The sequence below is a fragment of the Ctenopharyngodon idella genome, chromosome 21 (assembly GCF_019924925.1).
Source record: "Ctenopharyngodon idella isolate HZGC_01 chromosome 21, HZGC01, whole genome shotgun sequence".
NCBI lineage: Eukaryota > Metazoa > Chordata > Actinopteri > Cypriniformes > Xenocyprididae > Ctenopharyngodon > Ctenopharyngodon idella.
Window position 1 is genome coordinate 9450120 of NC_067240.1, and position 18134 is coordinate 9468253.

Below are 18134 nucleotides of genomic sequence, written 5' to 3' on the forward strand. Positions count from 1 at the left end.
CACGCCTTTTCCCTAAACGATAATTATTAGTCGGAAGACAGGCTTGAAAGAGCACCTACCACCCCCATATCCATCTGCTCGGCTGTTATAGACGGGGCCGCCCGAGTTTGAGATAAAAACCAAAGAACTGGAAAAAAGAATCATCTCTGGGTAAATAATCCAAATGGTCCGGACGGAATTCCACTTTCTGAGAGACTTCATATTGTCCCCGCTCCCGGTGATCACAGAACGGTCTTTCTTTCCGCCGCATCCACCGTATAGAACACCCAAAACCGGATCCCGGGCATTTAACGGTCCGTGGGAACGCGTGTCAGTCAAACTACCTCACTGTGGTGCGTAAACACGTGAAACACATATCACATATAACAGAGTACAGGACAGTTAATTTCCTCAGGGATCTCTGTCTCCAAGCGAAATGTCATTCATTGTTCTCGTCACAATTTACCAAAGCTGCCTGAAAGATGTGAAAGCATTCACTCCCAAAAGACCAAAAGTCAAACGCCTTCGTTCAGTACTAATCCGAATCCTTGTGAGATCTGTGCGTGTTCTGTCAGAAAAGAGGTGCCGCGCGCTCTCAGCGCTGAACACAGCGAACTGATGTGCGGTAAGCGCGAGGAGAACTTGTATACCTCCCGGATGGGGGGTGGGGGTTTGCGGGGGCACTATCGCCCAGCTGAGACCTTTGCGTTCCTTTTTTTTTTTTTTTACTTGACAGGTTTACTTTTAAATTATAATAACACGTCGATAATTAATTAAACAAAAAACAAAAAAAAAATCTCACGTTGGTTTTAAAAAGAGCTAGAGACAGGTAGGGGTTCTTGTTTTGACGTCACTAAATGCGAACGCTTACTCCATGAATATTAATTATGTTATGCGCGCCAATAATTTAGCATTATCTTTTAATGTTTTAATTAAATATCATTTGCACCTGCATGCATACAGGACAAGTTTGGAGAATGAATGGATGTATTGAAATTCTACATCTGCTTTCCGTTTGGAGGTCAGATAGAAATATTTATCTGAAGAAACCAAATTGCACTTGTATCTGGCTAGTGAACAACGGACTATCCAGATACACCAGCAGAAAGATATTTTAAGAATTCCATTGTGTGTGAAATTCCATTGTGTGTGTGTGTGTGTCCATACAATGAAAACCAATGACAACCAAAACGGTTTGGTTACCCACATTCAAAATATGTTCTCTTGTGTTCCACAGAAAAAGAAAGTCATACAGGATTGGAACGATATGAGGGTGAATAAATCATGACAGAAATGTAATTTTTGGGTGAACTCTCCCTTTAACTCCATCAAAGAGCACAGTATTAAAAATAACACTCAATATAACACACACTTACAAAATAAAAACTTAAGATACATCCCTGCGGCAAGCTATTTTATAAAGAACATTAGCTGTGTCTAAAAGTGTCTGGCCCATCCTGTAAATACTGCTTAAAGGGATAGTTCACCCAAAAATGAAAGTTATCCCATGATTTACTCACCCTCAAGCCATATCTTCTTTCAGACGAACACAATCTGAGATTTAAAAATATCCTTGCTTAAAATACCCATCCATCCATAAAAAAAAAAGTAATCCATACGACTCCAGACTCCAATAAAGGCCTTCTGATGCGTTTTTGTAAGAAAAATATTCATATTTAAAACTTTATAAATTCAAATCACTAGCTTCCGGTGGACGACCATATGCAGAATGCACAAGTCGACTTGCGCCAAATGAGTAATCCTCTGACGCGATGTATGACACAGGATGTAGGAGTATTGTAAGCTTAGACGCCACTCGCGGTTCAAACAAATAGGGCTGTGCAACAAATTTAAGCTCCTCTTCTCTTATATCGAAATCCTCAGAAATTTCTCTTTAAAAATGATAGTTTTAGACGTAATCTGTGACCGGTGATTTGTTTTGCTCTATCCTCTGCGCCTCCATGTTCGTCATTACGTTGTGCGTCAGGTCAAAGGTTGCTCTTCCGCCCAAATCGACTTGCGCATTCTGCGTATGGTCGTCCGCCGGAAGCGAGTTATTTGAATTTATAAGGTTTTAAATATGGATATTTTTCTTACAAAAACGCATCGCTTTGCTTCAGAAGGCCTTTATTAACCGCCTGGAGCCATATGGATTACTTTTTTATGGACGGATGCATTATTTTTGATTTCAAAACACGGCCCCCCATTCATGACTATTATAAACCTTGGAGGAGTGAGGATATTTTTAAATATATCTCTGATTGTGTTGGTCTGAAAGAAGATAGTCATATACACCTAGGATGGCTTGAGGGTGAGTAAATCATAGGATAATTTTCATTTTTGGTCCCTTTAAGGGCAAATAAGCAACAACCTAACAAGTAAGTACCTGCAGTAGCTAGTAGCAACCACCTAGCAATGCCCCCTGAAAAACAAAATGTTTAAAACCACCTCCTACAACACCCTAACATCTGAAACAAAATCTAGTTACACATCAACAGTTCTCAGTCAGAACAGCAATACGGTAATGTGTGACCTTTAATTCTTTTCAGTTATTAAACAATTTTGCACCTTCTCTAAATATCACAATATATGTGTGTTTAAAGTACAAAACTTTTTGTAGCGTACAAAGAACAGTGCTGCCAAAAAATCTCTCCATGAGTGAATAATCTAAGGGGAGCTAAGGGTAAAACATGCATCATAGGGAAAAGTACACCTGACAGACTGTAAGAGCTCTTATCACTTAATCACGAGCCTGCACATTACAGAGTTATGGCTTTAAGCTTAATGCACATTTCAAGGGACACAACCCTGAAATGTAATGCAAAGACATATGAAATATCAGGCACTAGCCTCAGGTTAGGAAGGACAGGAGCGGTGGAGCAAATCTGTTGACTCAAAAACACCATGTAACGGAGACTGGCATGTGGGGACGTGATGCATAAAGGGAGACAGTGGTTTGAAGGCGGAAAAAGATTAATGGAGATCGTGTGGAGAAAAAGGACAGAAAGAAAGAGAGAGAGCTGGTGTCAAGCGCGTGACAGCTTCTCCTTCGCATGTGGATAATCAAATGCGCGGTCGAGCCACAAACAAAACATCTGTCAAGAAAAATCCAGATGCATCAGTGTGAAGATTATCAAGGGTTCTAATTCAGATGAATACTTCCCTTTACACAGGTGTCCAATGATTACCGGCTTTAGACTTGACGTTTTGAAAAGACTGCTGAGCCTACACTTTAGGGAAAAAGTTAACTTAGCGTACTTAATTCTGTTAACATCAGCTTTAATGAAATGTCTTAACGGCTCCCTGCATGTATATCGCTTACAAAGAGAGAAACGTATCTGATTTTGCACAATTTAAATTTAGAATACCTAATTGTCTTTCTGAAGTATGCAATAAATTACATTTTGCTGTTCAAGGATGCATGGGACTGACAGGAGGGCCTGAGGATGTCCTGGGCCCTGTCAATTTATCCAATGGCCCTGGTTCACTATTATGCCACCTTTTGTCAACATGACAAGTCAGAGTTAAATTAAAGAAATACATCAAATCACATTAGATTCTAGTCATATTGAAGCTAAACAGATAAAATAAAGCTCATTCTGATTCTGATGATGAATGGATGGGTTAGATAAGGTTCTCTTTTCAAAGAGGGGCCACAACCACGTCTTCACTGCCTAATAGGATCATTAAAATTCTACAAGAGCCTTTTAGCCTGCTGTCATGAGAAAAGAAACTAATCAACATTCATGATACATGTGAGTTGAGGATGGATACAAATTGAATGCAAAGATTAGAATTCATACTTCAAGGTATTTAATATTCAAGAATGTTGACACTGTAGAAGCGCCATAGATGCAAAAATGCTATTGCTACCCAGACTAAACATGCAAAATCAGTTAATCAGTATATTATCTTTCAATCAATCAATCAATCAATCAATCAGCCAACCAATCAATGAACTATGAATCAACTAATAAGTTTGTTGAGCAGTGCAGGAATACATTTGATTACTTTAAAGACCAACAGGATTAGATTGCACTGGTGTTCATTCAGAGGAGCACATTGTCAGCTTATTAAACATACACAAACTATAATTTTGTCAGATGCAAACTCCTTTGACTGCAATGTCTTTACCTCTAAAATATAAAGCTGTTTTTTTTCTCACAAGATCATTATAATTAAATTTCAAAAGACAGCGCAGCAAGCACATCAGCGTTTCAAAGGCATGATCATCACAACTGTACTAATCGAAAGTACTTACAATTCAACATGTCTATCTTACGCCTTAAATATTGTATAATTGCTGTACACTTTGCACAGAGGAAAAGGCAAATGACAAACTTTGTTGTAGCATTCAGATCTGCCGAGGAATGAGCAAGAGATGTACCCCATTATAATGAGAACAATGGATCCCTGTACACTTTGTGGTGTTTTTTTTTTTTTCATTCATACCAATGACTTGAACCTTTTAATTCTGTTCACTAAAAGAGTTTGTTATTTTCAGTAGTTACACCCAAACAGTGAATGTCTTTCTGCATTATGAGTGAGTCATTGAATCATTAGATCAACAATCACTCAACAGATTTGTTCAAAACACTGAATCATTAACAATCAAAAATGACATTTATTAAAATGGCATGTTGATGTCTCTCTCTGTCTCTATTTATATATGTGCATATTCCAGACAAACTAGTAGTAACTATTTCTGTAGGTCATTACACCATTAAGTGGCGACAAATGACTGGCTTTATGAGCGAGTCACCGAAACAATTAGTCAAGTGATTTGTTCAAAAAACACTGATTAAAAGGTTAGTTCACCCAAAAATGAAATTTCTGTCATGAATTACTCATCCTCATGTCATTCCAAACCCGCAAGACTTTCGTTCATCTTCGGAGCACAAATTAAGATGTTTCATGAAATCCGAGAGGTTTTTTATCTCTCATAGAAAGCAGCGAAATTAGCACATTCAAGAGAAGTAGTAAAGACATCATTAAAATAGTCAACGTGACTACAGTGGTTCAACCTTAATGTTATGAAGTGATGAGAATACTTTTTGTGTGCAAAAACAAAACAAAAATAACGACTTTATTCAACAATTTCTTCTCTACCATGTCAGTCTCCTATGCAGTTGACGCAGTAAACACAGTTCAGCGCTTCCGTGTTTACGTCCAAATGCCGGTTCAGTATTGGCCAACGCTGTTAACATGAGCACCACGACACATGCGTGTGATGCTGACACAGGAGCCAGCCAATAATGAGTCGGCATTCGGACGTAAACACGGAAGTTCTGCAATGTGTCTTCAACGTAAAATGACAGGGCAGAGAGGAAATTGTTAAATAAAGTTGTTATTTTTGTTTTGTTTTTGCGCACAAAAAATATTCTCGTCACTTCATAACATTACGGTTGAACCACTGCAGTGATGTTGACTATTTTAACAATGTCTTTACTGCTTTTCTGGACCTTGAATGTGGTAATTTTGTGGGAGATAAAAAAAACTCTCGGATTTCATCAAAATTATGTTAGTATTCTGAAGATGAACGAAGGTCTTACAGGCTTTGGAACGGCATGAGGGTGAGTAATTAATGACCCTTTAACTCAAAACAGTGATTCACTGAACAAATCAAATTACTGTCTTTTAAAGTGAGTCACTGAATCATTCACTCATACAATTCATTCACAAATTAAACAAATCTCTATCCTCCATTTGTCAACTTCTCAGAATGATTTTAAGCTATAGAAAAAGGCAACAATAGCTTAAGCAAATGCATTATGAGTAAATAATGTCCATTCATCATTTTGATAGTGTATAGTCAGCCATCATTTTTACACTATATCCTCGTGGAATTGACTTGTGTGCCAAACTGAGAGAACATCATGTCCCCTTTCCTTCAGTCACTGTCAATCGGCAGATCCTCATTCAAAAACAGATGCCCTAGTTTGTTTAGTTTGTTCATGATCAAGCCATCAAAACTGTGCATTTAACCAGTGATATAAAATCATATTTGTCTATGATATAGCCACAAAAAAGTATTTTAAACTTTTTCAGGAAGAAAAATCTAAGGTAGTGAATGAGAAGGATTCATATTTGTTTATGACAAGCTGGGCTGGGCCTTGTGATGGAGAAATGTCACAGCAACAGATGACTAGCAATTGCCCCATCTGCTTGGTGGCTGTCCATGCTAATGCAAACAATAGCTTGGATAAACAAACAATCTAATAATGTCAAATAAATCACAGAGAACTATAAAATAGCCATTGCTACATGTTACATAGCCTATTTAAATCAGATGTAAGTTAAACAGACTGTCAATCATCTGACATCTTCAGTGGAAGATACAGAAGAATAGTTTTCTATTCCAAACAAAGGCAGTGTTAAGTTCTTGGCACAAGCAATACTCAGGACTCCAAAGGCATAGTCAGAAACCTTTCTGAAACTCTATTGAAAGTTTCTTAATGTTATGCACTGCTGGAGTTTGATTTGGTGAGTAGAGAAAGAGAGAGACCATGTTCAATCTGTGTTCTCTAGTAAGACAAAAAGGTTGCATAGATAACAACAAGAAGCTTACAGTAACCGAACAGTTGCACATAAAGACTGACAGTTAAAGAATCGCAAAAGAGGACATCAAACCGTGTGTATTCCTCTGCTTCAGCGTGAAATTCCAAGCAACAAATCAATGACAAAGCAGACAAATTAATTTAAATCTAAATTCCGTTGCTCCTGGGGAAACAGTCTGGAATCCATCTTATATTAGATATACATCTATCCTAATATAAAATTCTAATTCTGAGCTTTGAATGCAGCACGTCGTGCATATTTTCAGAAACTCATCTTGGTTTGCTCCAAATTTTCCATGCACAGCATTTTCTTCCTGAAGCCCAGAGAGCCAAATCCGCAGCTCCAGTAGAGGCCTAATGGGCATTCCCGTTGGACAGGTTAAGATTACAATGTAAAAAAATACAAACAAACAGACAGAAATGTCAGCTGGGCATTAATTAATCTCTTCCTGTGGCCGAGTGGGCATTGAGATGGAGCGAGAGAAAGAGAATTGAGCGCTTAAGCAAACAGCTCAAGGACAAAGGGATGTTTTGTGGCATAGAAAATAAATCGAAACTGCCCTATGAAAGTAAAAAATAACCACAATAAAAACTACAGACTTAAAGAGACAGCCTCACTGATCAATAACATGGTCACTCCCTTCCAACACTGTCAACAAATGAGAAAACTGCATCATTTTAGATAATTCAGAAGATAAGCATCATATACAAAGAAATTGCTTCTTTATTATATTACTGGGAGATACTTTATCATGTGCCCCATAGAGTAAAGGGGTTAGAAAAGTGATTTTAAAAGGTTTAAGGTTTTGAAGTAGTGCACTAATTCTGTTTTTAGCTACAACTAACCTCATCTAGAGACCATCTTTTCAAAACACCGTCTATTAAACACATTTAAAGTAAAGAGCATAAATATCTACATTAATAGGATTATACTTTTATCTAGATATAACAATTGTGATGATTAATGTCTAAATTAAATTTAAATGACATTTTGCATTGATATTTTGGATGAGATCACCAATCCCTTTTGTTTTAAAGGGTTAGTTCACCCAAAAATGAAAATTCTGTCATTATTTACTCACCCTTGTGTTGTTCCACATATGTAAAACCATCGTTCATCTTCGGAACACAAATGAAGTCCGAGAGGTTTCTGTCCCTTCATAGAGATCCAATGCAACTACCACTTTCAAGGACGAGAAAGGTAGGAAAGACATCGATAAAGTACTTCATGCGACTTCAGTGTTTTAACCTCAATTTTATGAAGCGACGCGAGTGCTTTGTTTGTGCAAAAAACATAATGTACCACTTTATTTACAAAATAATATTATCCAAAGCGTGTTCACAGAACGTCAACACTCGCATGAACACGAAATTTTATTAACAAAGTTCGGGAGGAACACATTAAAATTGCCTATCTAATCAGTATGAGAGGAGGCCTATATATATATATATATATATATATATATACCCAAATCACCTATGTTCTTCGACAGTTTTCTGCATCCCTCCACCACCCCATCTCCTCACACTCACCTGGTTACTATCCTAACCAGAGATAAGGGGGAAGTACGTCGTGGTGCTTTTGTGAAGACACGCGAGTCTGAACACAACATGTATGTGTCATGATGCTCTCGTGAACGCGCATTGCAGATCAATAATTTTTGTAAATATAGTGGTAAATTATGTTTTTTGTGCAAACGAAGCACTCACGTAACTTCATAAAACTGAGGTTAAAGCACTGGAGTCACATGGCGTACTTTAATGATGTCTTTCCTACCTTTCTCGTCCTTGAAAGTGGTAGTTGCATTTGATCTCTATGGAGGGACAGAAACCTCTCGGACTTCATTTGTGTTCCGAAGATGAACGAAGGTCTTACGGGTGTGGAACGACATGAGGGTGAGTAATTAATGACAGAATTTTCATTTTTGGGTGAACTAACCCTTTAACTTCTCCCCTCCAAAACATGTCACATATCACTTTTCACAATCTAATCGATTGCTGATGGATAAAATATTCATGAAACACACCACATTACAGCAGGCTGTGAACATTCCTGTTGTCTTGGAAGAAACACATTTTTTAACAGATGATGTTGCCTCATCCACTTTGTGAACTCACATCTGACCCAGATTAAAAAGTTTGAGAATAAAACTCCCAGGATGCTCAAGTCTTGGAGGGTCCCAATGCCTTCTTTTATTCAGTACATCTCCTCTGCCATTCACATTTTTTTAAACACCTTATCTTAGTTAAAACCCCTCTTGTCCTTTCAATTCGATTTTTTTTTTTTTTTTTTTTGGGACACAGCAGTTTGAAAGAAAGTATTGTTATCAACCTGTCAAGGCCTTTTTTGGTGTAGTGACACTTCTAATGTCACTAAGAGAGAGAGAGCAGCAAGAAAAGATATACTAGCAGAAAAGTAAGAAAATACATCATGACAATGGACCTGCCTTTTACTTGCAGGAACAACTTAAGATCTCGAAGACGTCAAACTGACGTCATGACTGGACAGTGCAATACAACTTTTTAAATCAAATTGTCAACTTGGCTATCTGACGATTATGGTAAAAGATTCTCTGTTAACCATGTTAACAGTGACTGCAATTTCTTTTTTTTACAGTATAACATTAACTATAAAACTCTTTACATTACAGAAAGAACAACACATGCATACGTAAAACCCACCACAGACCACACATCAATTTCAACTAAGTCATTTTGGATACAGAGCATTTTACCTTAATTGCTGTCATTTATGAGCCCTTTTCAAGCTCCTTCTATCTTGATGAGATTGTGTATTTCAATCAAAGAAAGGAAATTAAAAGGGCTTGAGCATGTCAGCTAGAAGCAGATTCGATCAGACACGTTTGTCTTTGCAATGCGGGCTTAGAGACGATAGGGGGAGGGGGTGTTAAACTGTGCCAGACAGTTTCTTGATTTATGGTTGCTTAGACCTCTTCCATTCTCCTCTATATGTCACCCTGTAGCTCACCTCTGATAACAGGCCTAACGGCTAGTACATTACATCTGGAACAATTGTTCAAAGCAGAAAGGATACCTATCATGATAGCAGCGAAGGGCCAGCAAAGCTATTGTTGTTGCATCAACCACAGCAAGGCATGTGACATATTCAAAGAATCCCATTACAGTTTTATCCTAGCAAGGTACTTAACCCCAGAGTCTCAAGGACTTATTGTAAGTAGCTTTCTAAATAGCAAGCGACATGGAAGTCATAAAATCAATACTGAAAAAGTTCAGATCTGCGCTAGAGGTTAGGAGAACGGAACACATGGGGTCAAAGATGTCGTTATGTTACTAGATAGTTTTTGACCCCTCTTACTGTGTCACTTTTAAAGGGTTAGTTCACCCAAAAATGAAAATCATATAATTTATTATTCACCCTCATGTCGTTCGGGTTGTCGTAAGACCTTCATTCATCTTCGGAACGCAAATTAAGATATTTTCGATGAAATCCGATGGCTCAGTGAGGCCTCTATTCCAGCAAGACAATTTACACTTTCAGTGCCCAAAAAGGTACTAAAAACATATTTAAAACAGTTCATGTGAGTTCAGTGGTTCTACCTTAATATTATAAAGCGACGATAATACTTTTTGTGCGCCAAAAGAACAAAATAATGACTTTTCAACAATATCCAGTGATGAGTGATTTCAAAACACTGCTTCAAATCTTTTGTTTCGATTCAGTGGTTCGGAGCGCCAAAGTCACGTGATTTCAGCAGTTTGGCAGTTTGACATGCGATCCGAATCACTGATTCGAAACAAAAGATTTGAAGCAGTGTTTTGAAATCGCCCATCACTAGATATTGTTGAAAAGTCGTTATTTTGTTTTTTTGGCACACAAAAAGTATTCTCGTCGCTTTATAATATTAAGGTAGAACCACTATACTCACATGAACTATGTTTTTAGTACCTTTCTGGGTGTTTGCAAGTGTAAATTAACTTGCTGGCAATAATAAAAATATCTTAATTTGTGTTCTGAAGATGAACAAAGGTCTTAAGTTGTGTAGAACGAAATGAGGGTGAGTAATTAATGACATAACTTTCATTTTTGGGCGAACTAACCCTTTAAGTCAACATCAAGACTGCAGCTGATGTCTGATGTCCAGGTCTTCCTCTGCCAAAAGTGATTTTCTGCCAAACAACATGCATAACTGAAAAATAAGTTGCATTTTCATAATGAAACAGAAAGAATTGGAATAAATACTTACAATTATTGTATCTTTAAATTTGTATCTTTAAAAGCTAATATTGTGCTAGCCATTTTAACTGAAAAAAGTAAAGATATCTTATAATTATGAATGTTTAATTATGACTTACACAATAACAAATCCAATATATTGCAGATTTTATCTACGTCAGACCTCTTACTGAAAAAAAAAAGAACTTAAATATAAAAAAAAAATAGGATATTAAAAAATTATATTACCTGCATTAAGCAAGCTCCGCACTGGTTTTGTGAAAAGCTAATTGTTTGAAAGATTAATTCAATCCGCCAAATGAAGCTTTCACTGATTGCCGTTGATAAATAATCTAATTAATCATTTTAAACTGCAGGCATATTTGTTGAATTGTGAACATTAAGTATGATGAATGGAGAGGCAATGTGCTGTGACCAGATTCAGTTCCACTTTTTGAGGATAACCTCTTGCTTGTATTAATCTATACATCTCCAAATTATTCTTCGTTCGAGAGAGTTGCTCTTCTATCTGGATGTATATAATATATATATATATATATATATATATTTTTTTTTTTTTGCGATTTATGGCTCATAAAATGTTGACCAGTACCATCTTCTGAAACGAAACGGCTGGTTGTCTGATTAAACTGCAACCCTGGAGGCAATCTTGCATACCGAAATCTGATAAGCCGACTGCAGTGATTTGAGATTGCAGACATGCAAATTGGATTCAGATATGCCCATATTTTGCATATGCGATGCTTTTGAATATTTAAAACAGAAGGACATCAAGAAAGCAACTAAAAGGCCTATTTCTCATCTAGTCTAGTGTAATTTATTTAGCTGCCACTTAAGCCAGAGTCATCAAGTGGATCGGTTGTCGCTCTCCAGGTGTAATCGTATTCTGGGCGCACGCTACAATTCCTCATAGGATTTGTTATGGGATAAGCACAGATTGTTTCAGTACTGTGAGATTTGCATGCATGTGCGTTGTACAGTGCTTAACAGTGCTCTGACTCCACAGCAGCAAGAGGGTGTTACAAACCTGACATATAACAAACAGCCTCACCACAGGGAATGCGGGAAACGAATGCGTCTTGGGAATTGATGGGAAAGTCCGCGCCATTCACCACCCCACATCCAGAAACACATGCCGCAATTTCAGCCGCCGATGTCGCATCATTACCAGAACTCATCAGCGGGTCGCTGCCTGTGAGTGAGACATAAATACATGACGAAATAATTCTGGATTCGTTTCGCACTCATTCCTTTTACAGTGAAGCCCAGGGGTTAGAATGCGGCCACAAAGCGAACAGCATTAATTAATAATAATTAATAGCACACCAATTAACCTAATCTAATATTATGCCCAATGCTTTGAGAAAGCTTGTGAGGTTAAAAGCATTTTAGCGGCTCGACTAATTGCTGCTATATAGCCTCCTTAGTGTGACACTAATCAGAAGAAAGTGTGTAAAAATAGAGGAAAAAGCAAGCAGGGAGGTGGGCTCTGGGAGGAGATGGGTGAGGAGGTGGCTAATTATATCAGTTTTGGCATAGAGTCTGGAAGGAGGACGGGCTCTACTAATTCAAACCATTATTACCTTCTCCCTCCTTGCTGCTCACCGTTCTTTTATATGCTAGCCATCAACCTGCTTCTGTAAGGTTGCTCTAAGCTCGTTAAAACAGCACTGGCCCTGTCACTTGCTTACGGATTATTTTATTCCCAGTTCAGTGTGAGGGTGACAGGACCATTGGCAGTGTGCCGACCCCCATCTTATACCGTGCTGGTGTGGCACTCGTCCCACTCTGCCGACAAAGCACCTGGGACCGTTTGTTACCATCGTAACACACCCCTTTTTGTCCTTTTTTTCCTGCGAGTTACACATTTAGAAAGGCAGGCTGGCTGGCTCTGGTCGCAGCTCTCTGGAAGCAACAATTATTTTCAATAATGAACCAGCGGCTGGAGCTACATTTAATATCACTGCCACATACTGGCCACCCTAATTAAAACTTCAGTGTATAACGGTTTTAATTAAGTAGAAGTTCTCCAGTCAAAGTCATCAGGAACAGTGCACAAATTAAGATGCCTGACCAGTGTTGTCTGTCGCTTCGTTTGAAAAAAGCGAATATTAATAGCAGTGTATACTTTTTTCACATTGAATAGATACAGTAATTACCACCAACCCCAGGAGTCTCAATTAAAAAACAGTATCAAACTGTATCCATCTCAGATCACATACTATGCAGTTCTTGAGATTAGTATGATCCAAATCCAGCTTTCCCAAAAAAGTTGTGGTCAAGATAGATGTATAAAAAGTTTTATGCCAATGTATAAAACCACATAAAATACAACCCGAATTTTGGAAATGTTGAGACGTTTTTTTTTTATTTGAATAAAGTGAAAACTAAAAGACTTTCAAATCACATGAGCCAATATTTTATTCACAATAGAACATAGATAACATAAAAAATGTTTTAAATGAGAAATTTTACAGTTTTATGCACAAAATGAGCTCATTTCAAATTTGATGCCTGCTACAGGTCTCAAAATAGTTGGGACGGGGGCATGTTTACCATGGTGTAGCATCTCCTCTTCTTTTCAAAACAGTGTGAAAACGTCTGGGCATCAAGGTTATGAGTTTCTGGAGTTTTGGTGTTGAAATTTGGTCCCATTCTTGCCTGATATAGGTTTCCAGCTGCTGAAGAGTTTGTTGTCGTCTTTGAAATATTTATCTCTATAGGTGAAAGACCTGGATTGCAGGCAGGCCAATTAGGCACCCGGACTCTTCTACGACGAAGCCATGCTGTTGTAATAGCTGCAGTATGTGGTTTTGCATTGTCCTGCTGAAATACACAAGGCCTTCCCTGAAATAGATGTTGTCTGGAGGAGAGCATATGTTGCTCTAAAACCTTTATATACCTTTCAGCATTCATAGTGCCTTCCAAAATATGCAAGCTGCCCATCAGAGATGCTGACTTTTGAACTGAATGCTGATAACGTGCTGCAAGGTCTCCCTCTTCTTTAGCCCGGAGGACACGGCGTCTGTGATTTCCAACAAGAATGTCAAATTTGGACTCGTCTGACCATAGAACACTTTTCCACTTTGAAACAGTCCATTTTAAATGAGCTTTGGCCCACAGGACACGACAGCGCTTCTGGACCATGTTCACATATGGCTTCCTTTTTGCATGATAGAGCTTTAGTTGGCATCTGCAGATGGCACGGCGGAATATGTTTACCGACAGTGGTTTCTGGAAGTATTCTTGGGCTCATTTAGTAATGTCAACGACACAATTCATGCTGATGAGTGGTGCAGTGTCATCTGAGGGCCCGGAGACCACGGGCATCCAATAAAGGTCTTCGGCCTTGTCCCTTACGCTTGTCCCTTGTCCTTGTTATCAAGTCAAGTCAAGTCACCTTTATTTATATAGCGCTTTTTACAATGTAGATTGTGTCAAAGCAGCTTTACATTGATAACTGGTACATTGTTTGGCTGCACAGCAGCTCTTAAAGAATAGTGTCAATGCAGGCAGATCAAAGCACTGTTGAATATCAAATGTCAAGTCAAGTTATCTATGTTCTATTGTGAATAAAATATTGGCTCATGTGATTTGAAAGTCTTTTAGTTTTCATTTTATTCAAATTTAAAAAACGTCCCAACATTTCCGGAATTCGGGTTGTATTCAGCCAAAAATTATCCATAAATTACGAAATAGTAATAGTGAGCTTACCCCGCATACTAATTATTGTGTTCACAAAGAAACCAACACAACTTAAAACTTCAAATTAATTTGCCTGTACTATTTGAACTGAATGACTTCATGCATAAAATGCCTGATTTCATTCCCTGAGGGTCTGAACTACAAAACAGACTTTAGCTACAAATGTTTCCTGGGAACCAAAGAGCTTCCCATCAAAGTCTGGAAACATTAGAAGCAGTGAATCACCAACACTGTGGTGGCAGAATCCCAAATAGGCATTAATGAATATATGTCTCAGTCCAGGCTACATATGCTGATGAACTTGTAATAGCAGAAACTCTCCTGCAGAGACAGGTTTTGCAAGTCTGAGGCTTTGAAGACATGGTAGCATGGCCGGCTGATCAAAGCTCCCGGTCGCAGACACTGAATTTCACGGCTTTCTTCAAGGGAGACTTGCGCCAGTCTCCTGTTGCAGTTTAACAAAACAATTATAGTGTCAGTGAGAGGGAGCTTAGAGATATAAGGCAGCGCAGAGAAACGGAGAGATTCTCATTATAAAAACAAAATTCTGGCTCATGTAATGGGGTGAAATTCGTTTGCTTGCAATGTGGGTCACTCAGCTGGGTCTGGAATCATCTGTGTTTATCATGATGTCATATTTCTAGCAAACTCTTCATATTGGTGGCGAGTGTGTATAAACAAACAGAGGCCACTAGTGCCTTTTTAGGCTCCACTCGAAGACAGTGTGTCCTCATTACGTCCAACAGCACATCTGGAAAATTGCTCTGAAATAAATTACACCAATATAGATGCATTGAACAATGTTTTTACAAGTTTAAAACATTGGCACGCAACTCACCCTGCACTGTTTGTGCTACAGATATGAATAATACTTCAAATAATGTGGCTTATTGAAGAAAGCTGTACTATTACTTTTCTAAGTAATTGGATTTAGGGTTTTTAACATCTGACGGATAACTAAACGAGCAAAAAACTCTTATATTAAAAAAAAAGAGACTTGAGGGTGGGCTCTTTTGACTTCCTTGCAAAACACCATACAAAATATACAGCATACAAAATATACAGCAATGCACTAATAACAATTTAAAATACTTTAGCAACCACATAGCTACAGCATGATGACAAGTTTTGAACAGATAAGCTCTAGTTTAAAATGTCCTATTACAGCTCTCTGCCCATTAAAAACATTCCACTTATTTACAAAACATGGAACATTGTGGTGTTCAACTGTTGAGAATTGGGCTTCTGGACATTTTGACACACAATTTCTTTTAACAATTACACACTATTGCCCTCTCCCCAAAACCTTTCGCCGAACAAAATTTAACCTTTAAGAAATGGCACCATAAGAGTGTGTTTCTAAAGACAGTGATTGAGACCACAATATTTGAAGTTCACAGAAATAAGTCAGTATCTGAGCTGAAATGTCAAAGGCAATGCAACAGATGGCTAAGAGATGGCCCTTTCAAGACATTTTAGAAATTACAACCTACTTTCTTACTGATCAATGCAGATTACTTCAATAATTTGAAATTCCATGGTAAATTAGTATTAGACAATACAATACAATCTTTGTAATAAATAATTACAAATACAGAAGATACAAAAATAATATATCATACATTTACAAATCTAAGACTCAAGAAAAAAAAAGGGGTCAAGGTTTGTCAGGCAGATGCTGTATCTACACCTTATTTGATTAAAAAAACATGCCCAATGAAAAAGTAGTGGCAAATAACATATAAACGGCAAATATTTTTAATATATTATGATAAATGTTTTACCAGTAACTGATTTTTTGGAGGCTCAGCATCATTGCCAGAGAAGGGATTGGGCTTGTGTATTCTTGTGGTGCCATTAATCCGCATTTTCATTTCCTACAACTCAAGATTCATTAGTCACATGGCATTTACAGCTCAGGTGACTGGCTTAAAAACAAACCTGGATGCAGAACTGAACACTTCCCAAATAAGGCAGATGGCCAATCTCAAATCGTGTGTCTGGAACTGAGCAACCTCCATAGAGATGAACCAGAATGCTAACGGTTAAATTTCACTACAGCTGAAAAGAAATAAAAAAAGATTAGAACTAAAGCGAGAGAGCCAGAAAGACAGACTGAGAAAATATGTTTCAGTAGAACACTTGTGATGATTTCTTTCCAAACACAGTGTTCAAATTCACCCCGGTCAAACATGGGAAGTCACGCGGATTTGGTGTTGTTACAACTGCTGCCCATTTCCTTGTAAGAAAGGTTGTGCAGTGCATTTCTCTAAAGGAGATTATGTCCCAGGCAGGACCGGGGTGTAAGTGAGAGGAGCAGATTTACGACACGCTCCATCCTGCACTTTTAGAGCCACAACCAGCAAAAAAGAAGAGATATTTCTGCAAATAATCTTAGGTTTCTAATCACACACCTTTCACAAGTGATACATGTGTCTATTTTGCACTCTTGATATTTTAGAGTGTCACTCCTTCATTGCTGTGCACTTTTTTCTGCATCGTGGCTGATTTATAGATTGTACACACAAAAAATTCTCTGTATTTTCATATTTTTGCGTATTTCCTATTCATTTCCTATGGCGATCATTTTTGACTGCGAACAACAAGTGTGACTATTTTTTTTTTTAAAGACATTTAGCTTTTTTGAATCAAGACCACATTTTTTTTTTTTTTTTTTGTGGTCACATAGCGACTGCCTCAAGTCACTGAGTTTCATACCATTCCAATGAAGTAGTGATTTTTAAAACTTCGAAACATTTTTTTTTTTCGGTCTAAAATGACCTAACGCCAGAGGGATATATATATATATATATACATATATATATACATATATATATATATATATATATACGAGCAGCTGTGCAAAACTTACATTTTTCAAATCTTTCAAACAATACTTTGTAAAGGCAAAATTTAGAGTTTGTATTTGGCTTTTCTAGCTAAAAGTTATGGTTTGATTCTTTGAATTTCAATTTCAATTCTACTTCCTTACATTGAAATGTGCAATTCTGCATCCTGTTTGCTACCTTATGTCAAATTCAGGAGTTTAATTGTAATTTAACAGGCATTTTCAGTTCAGCTCTTTGCACAACCCTGGGAGGAAGTGCATGGATTGGTTCCAGATCGGGTACTCTTGTCATGGAAAAAGGGCAACATACAGTCTCAGTGTGGGTGGTTTACAGAGTTGAAAGGTTGAAAGATCCCTCAGTAGGAATCTCTCAACATGCCATGCCCCAGTTTGTGTGAAACTCAACAAAAGCCAGTCACCGTGCCAGATCAGTGAGCTTTCCCATTCAACACCCAGTGGAAAACACAGTCTGAGGTATGAAATATGCGCCTATACTTAGCCAGCGATGAGCACATGACCCTTCCTATTTTTAAAGGATTTCAAAAGGGTTACTGGTTTAGGCAAAGCGACAAAACATTCTGTCGATATCGCAAGTGCATCTGGTGGCTTTTCTGGAGCTTTAAAAATATCAATCTTAATCACTTTAACCATTAGTGCACATGGATCTACCGATGGATTAATGTAGACAAATGGAGAGGCATTGACATTCACATTTCTCATTTTAACTGGATTATCTCTCTTGCTTCAGTGACTTGCTGAGGCCACCACTCCAGCGCTGTACAGTACATTGGATTTTTTTGGTTCCTCAGCCCCCCCACCCCCCCTTTGG

At 37.9% G+C, this 18134-nt stretch overlaps 1 protein-coding gene across 1 annotated transcript in view; it reads right to left on the bottom strand.

The window, feature by feature from the left end:
- Window positions 1-612, bottom strand: part of mmp17a (matrix metallopeptidase 17a) — an 85101-nt gene extending 84489 nt beyond the window's left edge. The window contains exon 1 of the mRNA XM_051878693.1: window positions 60-612. Within this exon, the coding sequence (XP_051734653.1) occupies window positions 60-74 (15 nt within the window). The 5' untranslated portion in view covers window positions 75-612. The remainder of the gene's footprint in view (window positions 1-59) is intronic.
- Window positions 613-18134: the final 17522 nt, after the last annotated feature.